This window comes from Silurus aristotelis, assembly GCF_946808225.1.
Source record: "Silurus aristotelis genome assembly, chromosome: 16".
In the NCBI taxonomy this organism is placed as follows: domain Eukaryota; kingdom Metazoa; phylum Chordata; class Actinopteri; order Siluriformes; family Siluridae; genus Silurus; species Silurus aristotelis.
In genome coordinates, this window is record NC_139589.1 from 5525583 (window position 1) to 5543067 (window position 17485).

A 17485-nucleotide genomic window follows, 5' to 3' on the forward strand; every position below is an offset into this window, starting at 1 on the left:
TGTGATTAATTTCAAGAAATTTGCCGGAGCAACATCTGATTTTTTTTTTATCTGTATTTTGCAGATTGACACATACAAACACACCCCAATCCACACGTATGCAAATGGAACAGACAATTGGGCCTGACAAATAAATGAACGATAATGATATTATATAATGACAATGATATTTGCTTTTTAAATAATTCGAAATAAAAATGTCAAATTTAGTCTCTAAGAGCTTCACTCTTTAGTCTCTATGAGCTCCACTCTTCTGGCCAGATGTTCCACTAGATTGTGAAAATTTGTCTTCATTTAAGTTAATGGAGTCATTTTAATCCCAACAGTGCTCAATAGGGTTGAGGTCAGACCTTTGTAGCCACTCAAGATCTTCCACTCCAACCCTTGTAAACCATATTACTTTTGCACAGGGGCATTGTCATGCTGAAACAGGTTGAGGTCTGCTATTTCAAGTGAAGGGAAAATGTAATGCAACCACATCCAAAGACGTCCTATACAATTGTGTGCCTCCATTTTTGTGCAGATTGGAGAAATCGCATATGGCTAGCAAAGTCAGGTGTAAAGACCAGGTGTATAACACCTTTTTGTTACACGTTACAAAAATAAGGTTTTACAAAAATAAGCTTTTCATTTTGTGATTTCATTTAACTTTTTATTTCATTTTATTTCAATCAATAGTTGTTATACAGTGGAAGACAAAAAAAGTCATAAATGCTAAAAAATAGGATTAATTAGTTAAAAATAAAATGCAGATAATGCCAGAGTTTCACAGAGAAATCGGGTCTAGTTAAGGCAGCTCAGTGCACAAGCATTTCCAATACAGGCAGTAGTTTTTCCCTCTGAAAACTGGTTGAAGACTCAACAGCACCATCTTTGACATGCTTGAGATTTACATGCGTTGAAAAATGAAAAACATTTCTCTACGTAAACATGGTAAGAGATATCCACTGAAAAAAAAACAGATATAGAAATAATATAAGATTTGTGTGATCACTGTAATGCAATTGAAAAACTATTGGATAAGTGGACAAACCTGGGAGAAACTGAAGGACACCACTCCATCTGCATCTGTGTCCATGGTTTGAAATGTCTCTGTTGGGAGAATATACATAATATAAATATTTGCTTTATATAATAAAACACCAGATATAGATTTTTTGGCATATAATTTACAACAGCACAATTACACTATATTGGCAAAAGTTTGTGGACACCTTTTAAAATTTGGTATGTGCTTTTTGAGCATCGCATTCTACCTTGAGTCCCAATTTGCTCTTAAAATTCTCTCTACTCTTCTGGAAATATGTTCCTCTAGATTTTGGAGTGTGCTGGTAGAGAGTTGTGCTCATCCAGACACAAGGGTGTTAGTAAAGTCTGGTTCTGATGTAGGTGAGGTGAGGAGGCCTGGGGTGTTTAATAGGGTTGAGGTCAGAGCTCTATAACAGGAGATCTTCCATTTCAACCCATGCAAAGTATACCTTAAAGGAGTTTGCTTTGTGCACAGGGGCATTGTCATGCTGGAACAGATTTGGGTCTCCTAGTTCAAGTGAAGGGAAATTTTCATGCTACTGCATCCAAAGACACTCTATACCAATGTGTGTCTTAATGTTTGTCACAACAGTTTGGAAAAGAACAATAAATGGTATATATCTTGTATTAGACTTTTTAAAATTTATATACAATTTATGTGAATTTTCATTCACGTGAATGGTGAATGAAAGCGTGTATGAAAATCTGCATGAAGTTTGTGGACACCCTCACCGTAAGATTCCTACATATTTTTTTAACATCCCATTTTACATGAATGGGCCCATTTGCTGTTAATATAACGTCCACTCTAAATATATATTCTATTACATTTTAGAGTGTGAATGTACTATATAAAATTGTGCTCATTCAGCCACAAGGGGGCAGTCAGCATTTTTTATTTCATCCTAAAGGAGTTCAATAGGGTTGAGGTCAGAGCTCTATAGCAGGCCACTCAAGATCTTCCACTCCACCCCATGCAAACCATATCTGAATGGTCATGCTGGAACAGCTATAGTGCAAATATATGTAACTATAAATGGATAAAAAAGTAAGCTATGTTGCTGTTGTAGCTCAGTGGTTATTACCAAGGGCCCCTGAACAAGGCCTTTAACCCTCAGTGGTCCAGTGGTGCTGTATCATGACTGACCCCAGCTGGGATATATGAAGAATTTCACTGTACTGTAAATTACATGTGACAAGTATACAGCTTTTTTACCTGACACCCCCCCCCCTTTTTTTTATTTATTTATTTATTTTTTTAAATAAATAAATTGTTGTATATAAAACACTTCAGAATGTATTGTTATAGGACAGTAAAGGCATCACACCCATTAGTCCCTGATTATTTTTCTGTATCAGTGTATTCCATGATGTTTACTTCTTGACTTCAGATGCACAGCATTTACGAGGTGTGTTTGTATAACCACTCACTGAACATGCTCTCCAGACGGATCAGACATGTCACGAAGCTGTCGAAGTCTACGTTCATGTCTGGCTTAGCGTACCGCAAGATTATTAATTGGAAAATGTGGTTCGTCAGCTTGAAACCTGACAAAATGAAGTGAATATATGAGTGCTGTTTGGTTTTTTTTCGTTTTTTTTTTTCCCCAAGTATTTATAAATCACAATGGGATTCTATGCAATGAGGCATCTGTACCTGCGGCTTCTAAAGCCAGGCGCATTTCATAGGAGTTCATGGTGCCCGACTTGTCCAAGTCAAAATCTCTAAACACAGTCTGATATTTTCCAGTGTAGTCGTGTGAAAGAGAAGGGGAAACAATGTTTACAAAGTGGAGTAGTACATGTTTAGTCTAATTGGAAAATTGGTTCCAATTCATCCAAGTAATACACATAACTAACAAGATATCTTTTAATCTTCTCCCAAAGCACATGAAAATCTGTTAAGCCCAACCTTCCTTTTCCAGTTTTCTGCACACACCATGTTAAGGCTATGTGTAGAATTGTATCATTATAGTAGAATACAAATACAAAAGAATGCTACGGTGATGAGACGTGAAAGGATACATCCAGAAGGCTGATCATGCTTCGGCAAGCCTCCTTCTCAAAACCATTTGTTTTGAGGTCTTTGTCTGTAAAGAGAAACAAGAAGCTCAACTTAAATGTTACTAAATGCTTTCAATTTAAATATTAATCTCGTTAGGATTTCCTGAAATGAACATAATCCAGTGTATAGTCTGGGTTTAATATTGTGCTGATCCTGAGCAACAGCTTCTATTCAGAACGTAAGCACAAGGTAGAACTGTGCTAACAGGGTCTTCTATAAGCAAGGAGTGCAAAATGATATATACATTTTATTTCATTCTGCTTATACAAATTTTAACATTGTATACCAAGTTTATACCGTTAAAGTGGCAGTATAGCTGTAATCACAGGAAAAAAGGGAAAAAACAGTGTCTGAGAAGGACACTTTCAAGAACACTTACGTTTGCTTACAACACGATTCAGAATAATCTGCAGCTTTGGGATATCAAGCTCCATTTCCTACAGGCCAAGAGAGCAATATTTAAAAGGGGTTTTAATGTGTCAGTAAATACAAAGTAAGAATTTGGTTTACACTTTCATCTCCTCACCTTTCCAGCCAGCTTGATGAAAAGAGCTTTGAATCCTTCATCAATCTCACTCTCCTGTAGTACAGGCTACAGTAATCAAAATGTAATTATTTATTATATCTCTCTTTTTTGTTTGTTTGAATTCAAAATCTCAAACCAATAAGGTAAAATCCAGTGGACAGCTACAATTATTCTAGATCAAATATATAATTATTAATGAGATATTTGTAAATCTATTAAAGAACTGAACAAATAAAATCACAAAAATTATGGTTTACTTGACACAGCAAAAAAAAAAAATGTAAACACCAAAAAACCTGCTAACAGTCTCAAATAGTACTTTCACTTTATTTCTGTGTGTGTGTGTGTGTGTGTGTGTGTGTGTGTGTGTATATATATATATATATATATATATATATATATATATATATATATATATATATATATATATATATATATATATAAATAAATACACACACACTAATAAACTGAAAGTACTATTTGAGACTGTTAGCAGGTTTTTTGGTGTGCATTTTTTTTCCTGTGTCGAAGTAAACCTCATTCACTTACCTCCTCTGGTAGATCTGCAGAAAGCTCATCATCAAGTTCCCTTGAAAAGACAGAGTATTTTTAGTATAATATTTTTCCTTCATTTAAATCAGAATAATCGCATGCTCTTTACAAATATTGCGCGTATTCGAGAGCTGGTTTAACCAATGTTTGTGTGCTTTTCATTTATTAAAAATCGAAAGTTTCTGAGTCCTGTGTGAATTGACATTAAGACTCTGCAAACCGTGAAAGAGATGCTGCAAATGACTGTCTTTTCAATTGTGATTTTGCTTTTAAATAGTATGTGGTAGTAGTAAAGCATTGCTTAATCTCAGGAGCCCAGTTAAGCTGCCAAATGTAAATTGTATTGGCAAGTGGTAGCTCAGTAGTTAAGATGCTATACTTCTGCATTAAAGGTTGTGAGTTTAAATCCCAGCACCACCACCACCATAATTTGGCCCCTGAGCATGGCCCTTGAGACCCAGCTGCTCTTTTGTACAAATTTGATAAATGCAAGTTTAGTTTAAGCTTGTTTAGTTGAACTGCAAGCACACATTTAAAGACAATATTGTAAAGCAATAGTTATTTATATCACAGGAATGACTTGAAACAATGCAATCTTGAACAAAAAATCTATTAAAAAAACCCATATTTAAGCAGGAGGAGTGTTTGTAAATGATTCACTCTAAAAGCTGATCTGCATTACTGAAAAAGTTAATACTTTTTTTCTAAAAACATTATACACAATACTACATTTAACATAACATTAAATAAATAAGGCACATAGATATGATAAAGATATGATTCTTCTGCATGTACTGTAATGAATATCATGTTTACATAGAGCACATATTTTGTATTTGTATTTAATAATGGCTAAAATGATCAAAGAAACCACTCACTCAGACTCTGTGGCTTTTTCAGAGAAAACCCTCAACACAAAATCGCCCTCTTTGTGTGGCTCAAAGGTGGAGGGAACGATGATGTATTCTCCCGGAGGCAGACAGAAGCGTGAGCTCACTTCCCGTAGGTTGACGAACAGCTCGGAGCGAGCGGTGGACGTGTGCTTGAGGAAGAATTCACGCTTCAGATGCATAGCTGTGCTGCCCAGAAACTGGCAAGGAAATACAGATCTTTCAGAGGGTTTTTTGTTTGTTCATGCAAATGTATCTTTCCTTTTCAAAGCAAAACTTAAACCAAAGAAATGCACCAGAACAGACACTGACCTGACAGCATTAACAACAGCTCATGAATTATTTTAGAACAGACATACTGTAACTGCATTATTGTTAGATGTGCGGCAAACCCATACCTCTTTGGGAACCTGTAAAAGATTCGAAAAAGAAATTTTTTTGAGAGAATTTAGCACACAAATGCACAGTTCTTATTTAATCGCTGCCCACAACAGCTAATGTTCAATCTCAGAACATGCTCACATTTATAATCATTAAGGAAATAAAATAGGGACCGTGGAGCAGTGATGCAATAACACTACCCACTGCTCTCCCCTGCCAACACATTGGACAATATATTATCTCAAAATAGTTATTATAAAGTGTATAATAAAAGGCAAGTGCACTATTACCTCAAAAACTATTTTTGAAAAGACCAGAAAAATTTGTAGAATTGTACCTCATAAAATATATGACTGGCTCAATAAAATGAATTACTACAACTGCTAAAAAGGACAATTAGGATTTTCCTAAAGGGATAATGTGTCAAAGTGATTATCCAGATCTGTGTTAGATAAAGATTAGGCTAAAATATTATTTTAGTATATGTGTGATCCTCCAACAGTAGACCAATACCTGCCTTAAATCTCATCCCAAGGCCCAAATGAGCTTTTTACCTCATAAATGGCGTATCCAATCGTTTCCATGTCTTTGCCTTCCTGACGCAACAGCCTCCGATCCTTCTGCATTAGAGCCACCAAAAAACTGCAGCCGTCTTGGCCCTCAGTGTCTGTGTCCTTTAGTACGATTTTATACTGGGGGTTGATCCAAAAAGTAGCTGCATGCATAATAAATTATAAAAGTATTGTTCAGAGACTTAATTGTCTCTCTCTTTTTAAATCACATAAGAAAAGGGGGAAAAGTGAATGAAATAATGGCCATTAATTATCTTAGTACCTGGGTAGTTTCTACAGCCTCCAGCCGTGCTGCCTCTTCTCCACTCTCCTGGGTACAGGGACGAGTTCCACTTCTTCAGCTCACTGCTTTGGAGTGCATCTGCTGTCAGATTACAGATCTCCAATCTGCTGAACTCTCTCATGAAATCACTGAAGGACATCCTGTTTTGTGAGAATCAGAGATGCAGAAATTATTTGAATGAAATTGGTGACATTTGAAAAGCCATTATGGCATTATTTTAAAACAGTATTCATTACTGGTTTTTACAGTCCTGATCTGATTGGCCTAGAATTGTTGTATTTCTATAATATTTCTATAATGTTTCTATAATAACAGCTTATTTACTGGGAATTGCACGGTGTATGATCTACATAAACCAACGCTAATAAACAGATTAAACACGTGTTGCTACCTAATAAAGAAAAATATATATACCGTAATTTCCGGATTTTAACGGGTAAAATATGATGTGGCTCCTTTAAGAGCAGAGCGGCATTTTGGGAATAGCGCGTCACTGCATTTTTTCCGGTATTACTGCATGTGTGCAAGACCGAGGAGTATGTCCTTATTATTTTCTGATGCTTATTTCTAAGTTTCTTTGACTAACCCGTAACGCTGTTGCCAAGAAAAATAAAAAAGCACGAGTTTTGGAAATCTGTCTGTGCTTATATGATTTCTGTTGCAACTGGAGTTAGTGAGCTCTCCCTTCACCCAGACTCAACGCGTTACATCGGCTTGTATCTAAACAGTAGCCTACCAAGGAAGTCATTGTTCACTGTCTTCCTCCTTCCTTTTACAACTATTTCTCTCTGAGAGTTTATCTCTTAGCATCGTCATGCGTTTAAAAATCACCACCGATGGAAGTTTTTTCTCCTGATGCCGTACAGCTCAGAACACAGGTGAGGTGCGTTTTTTTCGTTTCCGTTCGGAAATTTCATTGGTCTAATGTTATGTCTCTCAGTTTATTGGCTTGAAGATTGTGGAACTTGTGGAAAATTAGCCGCTTCGTTGTGGGAAAAAAGTAGCGGCTTATAGTCCGAAAAATACGGTAGGTCTATTTGCTAATATGGTGGTGGTTTCTGTAAGAAAATAGTCATTGAATATTTATGGAAGGAGCCTTCTGTGTTTTTATTATGAACTTATTATAGCTCATTAGCTCATTAACATAGAGTTTTTCTCAATAGCTTCAAGGAAGAGAAAAATGAGGGGATGATATAGCTGCTCTAATGTAAGTGAAAACAGGAACTTGTTTCATGACACTTTTACAACATAAATGTAACTATAAATGGACAAGAGGTGTGAAATGTAATTTCTATAAAAACATGTCCAGTTATATTTTATTTTTCCAACTTATGTATGTAAGCTTTTTCTACCAGTGGTTAATGGTGGGTAACACTGATACTGCACCAGAACTCTCCGTCTTCCTGGCAATTATGCAGACGTGCCCTTACAGAAGGTTCGATCTCGTTCCACTCTTTGGAACTAAATTAAGGCAAAGCAAAATTAATGTTGTTATTACTGTCTATTTATCTCTTTCTTCATCTTCTTTGCTTTTCATTGCTCTTCAAATATCTTTATTTATTTATTTATTTATTTATTTATTTATTTATTTATTTATTTATTTATTTATTTATTTATTTATTTATTCTGATTTCTCACTTGTCACTCCAGGCTCCAGTCCATTCCACCTCTCCCCAGGGGTTCCGGATGCGAATCAATTTTATGGGTTTTCCTTTCGAATCCACCTAGCCAAAAAGAGTTCAGCGTCACAAGTAAGCACTGCTTATTGTCAGCCAACAAGTTCTTTGCTCACCTCTTCAACCCCTGTAACTGAGTAAGCATGGCCTTTCACCAGCTTTTTAAAGGTAACTGCCTCCATGTCAAAGAACCCTGTAATCTAAAAGTGAGAAAGGCTTTAGAAACCATTATTAATGCAGAATCTGATGTACACTATACAGTATGTAATCGTAAGGCATATACTGTATATACTCACATCTATAGAGCAGCCCATTAAAGAGCCTCTTTCTACAGCTCTGCGGATGATGCTAAAGAGGTTGCCTGGAGCTTTCTTTAATTCATACATTTCTGTAACACCACCAGTAAAGTCTTCAAACCCCTCAGAGGTGCAGCCTCCCGAAAGCGCCTCGTAACAACCGTTTAACCTGTCACACACATGCGCTTTTTAATATACACTCGAAGGCCACTGTAATAGGAAGACCTCTACTCCTGCTTATTCATGCAAGTATTTAATCTACAGGCAGTTATTCGATCTGTAATAGTTGGGGAAAAAACAAAACATTTGACTAACCTTAAGGCTGTAACTACTGTAAACCCTGATTTCAGCTCTTAGCTGAGAAAAATAAACCTGAGGAGATCTTTTGCTGTTTTAACCCATTCACCTCAAGATTTCATGTGCTTTGCATTCTGAGATGTTTTTTTGCTCATCTCATGTGCTAACAGTGACGGTTGGAGTTGATGGTAGCCTTTTTAGTCAGCTACAACCAATCTTTCAATTCAACAACATTTACAACATTTTGGTAGATGCCCTTATATCCCAAAAATTAGTTTGTTATTTCATTTATACAACTCAGCAGTTGAAGATTACGGGCCTTGCTCATGGGTCCAACAGTGGCAGTGCTAGGATTTTCAATCTTCTGAACAGAAGTTTAACATCTTCCACTGAGCTACCACTTCCTCATCAACGAGGCACTTTTACCCACAGAACTGCCATTCAGTTCAACCTTTTCTTTTTGGACTCCAGCCCATCTGGCCCCAAACAATTACACCATGGTCAAAGTCACTTAGATAATTTTGATGTTTGAAATGAACAAAACAAACTCTTACTACTATGTCAAATCCTTCTTACTTGGCATATGCTTTCTCCACTAGTGCACTCCAAAACTCCGCCCCTTCAGCTGAGTGGACGAACAGAAGTTTTCCATCTCTCACCGGCAGACGGTCATCAATCACTACATCTACCCATTCCCCAAACTGCCAAAACTACAACAGAGAAGTAATAACACTGATTATTGCAACTGGTCAATCAGAGTGAGGAATATTACAGCTGGTGATCTTTTCTTAATCCTGTTACCAATAAAGTGCACATACTGAAGTGGGAAATGGTATAATGAACTTCAAATCAGTGCATACAAAAACAATATCATGCACAGCAGGAAGGATCATGCAAGCTGTGCAACTACAGTGGTTACTACATGGTTGCTACAAACTATTATTTCTGTCAGGGTGGGCATATACTGGAATGGAATTAATAATTTTTTTGAGTCGTTAGGTAGTCTCAAACATTCTTAAGGAGCCCATGGGTTGGGAATGCATGCCAAATTTCCTGATTGCCTTGGCAATTATTTGAAGCAATATTATTACACATATCACAGCTTGCAAATCAATTTCAGGTTACAGAGGTTTTTTTGAGTACTAGTACAAACTAAGTACAAAGCTAACAATGTATTATTAATTCAATAAACACCCAGAACTGTTTGTTACACTTTGCTGTCTATCATAGAATACTGTTAATCTGCTTTGCCCTCTGCCGATCCCCCTATAACTGGCTTTGCCACAAGTTTCAGTGAGTCTGTGCTGTTTTGTTCAGCTGACTGGGTCTAAATAGACTAAGCAGGTTTGCAACACAGACCCATGCATGCTATTGGAATTTGACAAGAGGGAGTGAGCTCTGCCCTGCCCTGCCCTGGTGAGTTGTAGGGGATTGGGTATCTGTTTTCCCATAAATACTCCCTGTATATATAGCTAACAGTGCAGGGGTTGAATTGCTGAATGTGCAGTTCTGCAGAATGCTGCTCTGGGGAAAGGGGAAAGGAAGAGGTCATGCAGAAAGGCAGCAGTTTTGCACCCCATGTTAGCAACAGCACTAGAAATAATAACATTTTGACTTTTAAAGGGAAAGATTGTACCTGGAAGTGAAAGATTCCAGCATATTGCTGATGGAAGCTCTGGCCATGAGGTACCACACGGCGCAGCAATGGCTCGTTCAGAGTAAGACAAGCAATGGCCGCCAGTAGCCAGCAGTCCCCTGGTTTAGAAAGTGATCATTAGCAACATATGAAAGAAAGATATTTGTCAAGTTATTTAAAAATATATGTTACAAAAACCAAAAAGCTCAGTTTGTCCAGCCAATAACTCCCAAACCTCAGTTCAGTTTGTCCACCCAATAACTCTCAACCTTCTCAAGACTTCAATTCAAATCAGATTAGTTTTAGTTTTATAGCACTTTTCACAGTGGATAATGCCTCAAAGCATTAAAATAAATAGATCATCATAAATCCAAAAATCTGTCCCTGCAAGTTTATTCATAGGGGTTTAGGCAAGCCTAAATTTCTTCTTAAAATATTAGAAAGAAATCTTGGGTGGGAACCAAACTAAAAAAAGAAACCCATCCTTATCTTGGTGACTCCAGATTCATGCTGAGTTCATCAATTGTTCATTGATGAAACTACCAAATGGTAGCTACTGTAAGCATCTTTTAAGACAGCCATCTGCATCTTTTCCAGCTGCTGATAACTGCTGAGTCACAGGGCAGTGTAACACACAGTGTGACACACAATGTATAAAAGTTATCTTGTTCCTTTTCTGCATACGTGTTCACAGGCTGCCGCAATGATGCTATTATATGATAATATATATTATGGTTCATCCTGCTGTGGGATCAACCATGATTCAGACAGATTACCCAACAATAGGGCTGAACACTTCTCAGTTTTTGTAATTTTTTTGCCATTTGGGAGTCCAAAACTGATTTTAAATATTGTCATGCAATTGATGTAATTAAATTTCTATTTTTTCAGGTGCATATATTTGCTGCACATCCATAGAGTTTCTCAGCTTTGCCCTTTTTTTATCAATAGGCAACTGATATGGCAGAGTTTCAACAGAAGTACAGTATTTGTTACTTCAGAGGGAAAAACATTTGTTAGGTTTTAATTGCTTTTGCAGTGTCCCTTACAAACAGCAGAGGGCTCCAAAAAGACAAACTGCTCCTTTAACTCTTACACTTTAATTTTTACATTTAAATTTCAGAATTTTTTTACTTATTTGTAAACATATTGTCTGCTCAAAACCTTCTTTACAGAGTTGTACCTAGAGCTCCTTGGCAGATGTCCGTGCGAGTGGCTCCGTCTACAATGAAGTGTGGGTCAGTACAGAATTCCTGGAGTGCACAGAGAAGACCTATGGGTCAGAAAGGGTGCAGAAGTGACTGGAATATCAATGATGTTTGCACGTGTTTGGATGCAAACTTTGACAGAGGGCAACAGAGCCTTCACAGGTAAGCAGCTTGTGGCAGGCTTTCCCAGTGCCAACTCTTACTGTGGGTCTCATCCAGCAAACTCCTTTGGTTTTGGCAGAGCCCGTTCCCAACTCCTTGAATCCTAGTGATGAAGGTTTGGCTGGGAAGGTTTCATCCTCATATAAACGTCTACTCTGAAGGCAGCTGGCACGCAGGGACTCAAAGTCTTGCCCGTAGAACTTCAGAGCCCTATCATTCTGACCAAGACCTTCACTGCGATCCCACTCACTCCTCAGTCGAGCAGCTACTCCAGTGGCACATATAGGCTCCATTTGTCAGACTCTTTTAAATATAAAAATCACATGCAAACTGGTTAAAGGTCCAGGAATTTAATATTGTAGCAAAAATTCCAAAATTAATATAAGATTATTAGTAGGTTGTATCTAACATTGGAATACTTGGATTTATGGCTGGAAGTTTTCATGGTTTTTAATGATCAGAGAGTTAAAAGGCAAACCATTTTGAAACAGATATGAAGTTACAATATTTTCCAGGACATAACACAATAATTGCTACTCTATCAGAAAATAAAATGACCTAGTAGTTATTATACAACATACATTTTTTTTAAATCCTACCTTTAGATCACTTGTTTTTATATTTCCTGATAGCACGTTCTTGTTGGGATACAAAATCTGGGTTGCTGATTATCTTTTTTTAGTTTAGTTTATTTTGTCTATAACCAGAGTGGTCCCAAATGCCAAGCCCGTTGCGTCCTGTGCCAGCGGTGCTAAAAAAACAAGCCCACATGAGTTGCTGGGTTGCCAGATCCGAATAGATATCTTCCTCCCAGACATGGTTTAAACTAAAGTCTTAAATTCAGTTTAAATTGCAACCCAAGCTATAGTTTCTAAAAACCATTATTAGAAACTTTTCAGTTTTAAAATGATCTAGCTGAGCTGTAAGGTTAAGTCTGGTATCAGTATGCAAGCTGTCAGCTCTACACTCGCATGGGTTGGGCGACTGCAGTGAGGATGAGCTGTGAGTAGACTGCAGACCAGTGGGCGTGTCTTTTAGCAGCCTTTCAGACTCACCCTTCAGACTGTTCTGGGTAAACTGTGATGGATAAAATGTTCATTTAAAAAAAAAAACGCTTGCTCTACCCTTTTGAAAAAGAGAAAAAAAACATGATCTAAACTCATTTAAATGATATGTTTGGAAATCTGGTATGTAAACTGGTTTAGGTTTGGAATTTTGTTAAAAATGTGCGGCACACAACATAATAAATTGGATTCATCGTCTCCAAATTGATCATCAGATGTAATATTATATGTACACTTTACATCCCATTCCAAATTTAGTCCCCTTTTGCTGTTATAATAACCTCCATTCTTCTGGAAAGTCCTCTAGTCCAATGGATTTTCAAGCATAGCTATGAGGATTTTTTGTTGATTCAGCTACAAGAATATTGATGAGGTCAGACACTGATGCTAGTGACAAGGCCTGGTGTGCAGTCAGTGTTCAAATTCATCCTAGAGATGTTCATTGGAGTTGAGGCCAAGGATCTATACGGTGCTCTCTAATTGTTCCAGTCCAACCATATCGTCATGGAGCTTGCTTTGTGCACATGCACGAATACACTGGGAGTTGGTAGCTCAGTGGTAAAGGCATTGGACTCTGGATTGGAAGTTCAAATCCCAGCATCACGGAGCTGCCACTGCTGGGCCCTTGAGCAAGGCCCTTAACTCTCAACTGCTCATTTGTAAGTAGCTCTGGATAAGAGTGTCTGCCAAATGACCTAAATATAACCATTTTTACTTTTGAATATAACTACATTTTACATGTACTTCCTAATTACAGTGATGAGAAACTTGTGATGTATCATGGCTGACCCTGTGCTCTGACCCCAGCTTTCTAACATTGCTCGAATATGCTAAACTAAAATTTCTCTGTACTACAATGGACAAGTACAAAACAACTTTGCCTGCAGGTTACAAAAAGACTGGAACAAAGTTAAAAGACTTTGTCTTAATTTTATATCACTTCTATGTACAGTAACCATACAAACATCTTTGTTACCCAAGCCATAGATATGCTATAGAAATGTATATTGTTTATCTGCTAGTTTAGGTTCCAACATTTTCCAACATCAAGCTTCTGACATTCAAAGGGCTTCTTATGTAAAAACATCCATCACAAAGTCTATTTTCATTTTATCCCTCCTTAAAAAATTAGTTTTTTGTTTCAACACCAAAATCAGTGAAAAATAAAATAAAACGAAATAAAATGAAATGAAGTATCTGAAAAATAAGATTAGTTGTGGTCCAGGTTATAACAGAAATGATCAAATAAATATTAGTTACTGGTAAGTTAGGAGACACTAGATAGGTTTATAAAAAAGATGGACTGGCCTTCAAGTGTTATAGTCTGGAAAACATGCCCATTGCAGATTGTTTCTCCACTAAGGGGCAATAGTGGGCTACAGCAGAGTGTGTTTGTCACCTGACAGCACAGTTCCATGTGACCCAAATCTCACAGAGCTCTCAACACAACCAGAAGAAAAAAGAAGACAGGAATAAAGAGATTTCTAATATACTGTGACATTAAGCATCACATGACTACACATCATTGCATCTGTGGTACGTGCCACTGGGATTAACTGCATCATGAGAGTAAAACAATTGAATAAATCGAAATAAAACAGCACATCTACTAACCTAAAGATCTAATATTCTGTTCCTGAACAGGTAAAAAAGAAACCCAGCACAGTTCTGCACGACTCTTCTCTTATGTCACGCAGTTCATGTGCTGCTTAAAGCCCTGTGCTAAAAATACCATGACACGTTTTGCCAGCTTGAGCAAATATGTACTTATGCTGTCAAGTGGGTCTGTTGTTGGTAAAAGTAAGAACGCTCGAGAATAAAGTGTTGCATTCCTGGTTAATCAGCAGCCAAGCTTAATCACCTTTCTTTTGCAACAATTGCATAACTCTGCCTCAATGTAATATTTAACTTGTTATTTTGCACACATTCTTTAATTGCAAAATGCAACCTATACACATTGCATTATTGCTCAAAGTAGATGTGCAACTTTATGTGTAAATTGTATATTGTCAGTTTGAACTCCCAGCCTATAATTTATGTAGCCTACTCAGCCAATGCACTTTGTACTGTATGTATAAGTTGGCATATGCATAGGTAGTATTATATAGTGTGTACCAAAAAATATCCACAGTGGTCACAGAAATGACTTGATTCTAACTGTAAATATATAAATAAATCCCCTGAATAACAGCAGCAGACAAATAATCAGAGCACTTCTATGAATATATAAATATTCTCCCTCTTGATCCTTTCTATATTTTGTAACCTGGAAACTAATGGACATCACTGTGCATGTATGGCATCAATAAGGAGGAGGTGAGGGTGAGGGTGAGGTCAGAAATTGAAAAAAAAATTCTACATTTAAAGCATTTAGCAGACGCCCTTATCCAGAGAGACGCACAAACACTGTGAAGTCTCTATCAATCAATACATAAACACTGGATCACTAGGTTGCAAACTACCATCCGCCTAAATTGGGAGGAAAATTTTGGCATGCATTAAAAAAAAAGAAAAAAAAAAAAGAAAAAAGGAAAAATACATAAAACAAACAGGGACGTTCTAATCTAATTCCAGCATAACCAGTTTCCATGAGAAATCGCATCATGTAATTAGATGAATGTTGAATAAGTGTCTGTAAATCACTTTGGAAGAGGGTTATTTATTATTCATTAAAGAGGATATGGATGGAAGGAGCCTCAGGCAAAAAGACTGCTCAAGTAGCAAATTATGAAAAAGAGACATTGAATGAACATGAATTTGTGCATGGTGGGTAATGAAAAGCAAAAGAGCAAATGAACAATTTGCTGACTATGTAAAGAGATATTGTATTTGCTGTTACTGTACATTGAAAAATGCACTTCCAGAATGTGGGGAAAAATGTATCTGGTCAGATAAGTCATTTTCTACAGAATAAGTTTGACACGTGGATGCACATTCAACACAGTTTCTAGGCAATTGCCTAGAGCACAACCAGCTGGGGGTGCCAGTGAGTGCCCCCTGCCTCGCTGCCACCCTCATATTCTGCCATATAAACCAAGGGTTTTTTGCACATTTATGGTGTTCACCAGACCTGAATACTTGATCCTGCAGTGAGGCAGGTCTGGTGTTTATGTTCTGCTGTGAGGGCATTTTCATAACATGATTTGGGAATACTCGTGCCCTTAGTATAAGGAAACTGTAAAACTATGAAAATATGAAACATTTCCATCCTGAAGGAGAAGATCTTTTTCAGGATGACTCCATCCCTATTCACGGGGAAATTCTGGTGGTCCAACACCTTACTATCACAATATGTTTTTATTTTTCTGTTTATTTATCACCCATCTTTACATTTGTTTGATGGACTTTGTTGATCCCCGAAGGACATTTTGGATTACACTGTGTACAGATGAAAATTATATCCCCAGAGGAAATGATGTTTCAGGATATAATGTAATTTCCTCTACTTTCCTCGTTACAGAGTGAGAGCTGAGATAAAGGGAGGGAAAACATCAGAATACAAGAATAGAATAGAATAGAATAGCCTTTATTTGTCACATATACATTACAGCACAGTGAAATTTGTTCTTCGCATATCCCAGCTTGCTTGGAAACTGGGGTCAGAGTGCAGGGTTAACCATGATACAGCACCCCTGGAGCACAGAGGGTTAAGGGCCTTGCTCAAGGGCCCGAGAGTGGCAACTTGGTAAAACTGGGCCTTGAACCCCTGACCTCTCAATTAGTAACCCAGCACCTTAACCACTGAGCTACCACTCCCCCATTATTTTGAGATGCTGTAGCCATTTCAACAGAGAGAGGAAGAAGAAGAAGAAGAAACAACGCTTTGTAGTGTTGGCTGTCTGACCCAATGGCATATTTGAGGGAGGTTTTGGTAAGAGATGAGAAGAACCCAATGTTCATTCTGGTTGAGCTCCAGAGATCAAATCTGGGTATGAGAGATACTTGCAGAACCATCACTTCAGCAGTTCAACCATTTATGGCAAAGGGGCCAAACAGAAACTTCTCCTCAGTTCCTCCTCAGTTACAAAACACATAAAAGGCTGCTTGTAATGTGAATTTTTTTATTGTGTGCAAAATTTGTCAATTTACAAAATTGTCCAGAATAGTTGTAGTTTTAAAAGGGCTTTTTTATTGTCACATGTACTTTACAGCACAGTGAATTTATTTCAGTGAAAATCTTATCCCAGCGATGTTAGGAAGCTGAGGTCAGACATGAAGCAGCACCCTTAGAGCAGCACAGAGGGTTAAGGGCTTTGCTCAAGGGTGCAATAGTGGCATTGTGAAGATACTGGAGCTTGAACCCCTGAGCTACCACTTCCCAATTAGGATTTACCTTCACTGTAAACAGTCCAACCCCCAATTCATTTCAGCAAGATGCACAATACAAATGTATAATGCCATGGCTTGGAAAGCTGGACAGACCAAAGCAAGCAAGTCCATTAATCACCCCCAAGGCCTCCTCAAACATAATCAGCACCTAATCTCACCAATGCTTACGGGGCTGAAAGGTGCTTTATACTGGTCACATGTACTTTATAGCACAGTGAAATTCTTTCTTTGCATATCCCAGTATCAGGTGAGATATGATACAGCACTCCTGTAGAACAGAAGGTTAAGGGCCTTTCTCAAGGGTGCCCAGGGGTTGCAGCTTCGTAATACCAGAGTTTGCACCCACTACCTTCTGATTAGTGAAGCAGAGCCTTAACCTCTGAGATACTACGCATATATCCCCTGGTTGCACTCCAAAATCTAGTGGAAAATTAAAGCTGTAATAAGTGCAAAGTGGGAATTATTATGGAAAGTTGGAATGATGGTGAGATGGCCACAAACTTTTTGAAATGCAGTTTG

The 17485-nt window shown here is 37.6% G+C and overlaps 1 protein-coding gene across 1 annotated transcript; it reads right to left on the reverse strand.

Annotated features, from left to right (window-relative positions):
* Positions 1-652: 652 nt before the first annotated feature.
* Positions 653-12555, reverse strand: LOC310739078 (calpain-1 catalytic subunit). Its single transcript, XM_083564689.1, has 22 exons — positions 12173-12555; positions 11615-11876; positions 11387-11456; positions 10204-10322; positions 9144-9277; positions 8271-8439; positions 8091-8174; positions 7937-8022; positions 7685-7759; positions 6278-6438; positions 5998-6158; positions 5461-5472; positions 5051-5262; positions 4170-4209; positions 3621-3686; positions 3474-3531; positions 3055-3119; positions 2890-2958; positions 2687-2765; positions 2461-2577; positions 1034-1092; positions 653-947 (listed from the first exon to the last, which is right to left on the reverse strand). The coding sequence occupies exons 2-22, from the start codon at positions 11864-11866 to the stop codon at positions 921-923; spliced, it is 2115 nt and encodes a 704-aa protein (XP_083420815.1). The 5' UTR covers positions 11867-11876; positions 12173-12555; the 3' UTR covers positions 653-920.
* Positions 12556-17485: the final 4930 nt, after the last annotated feature.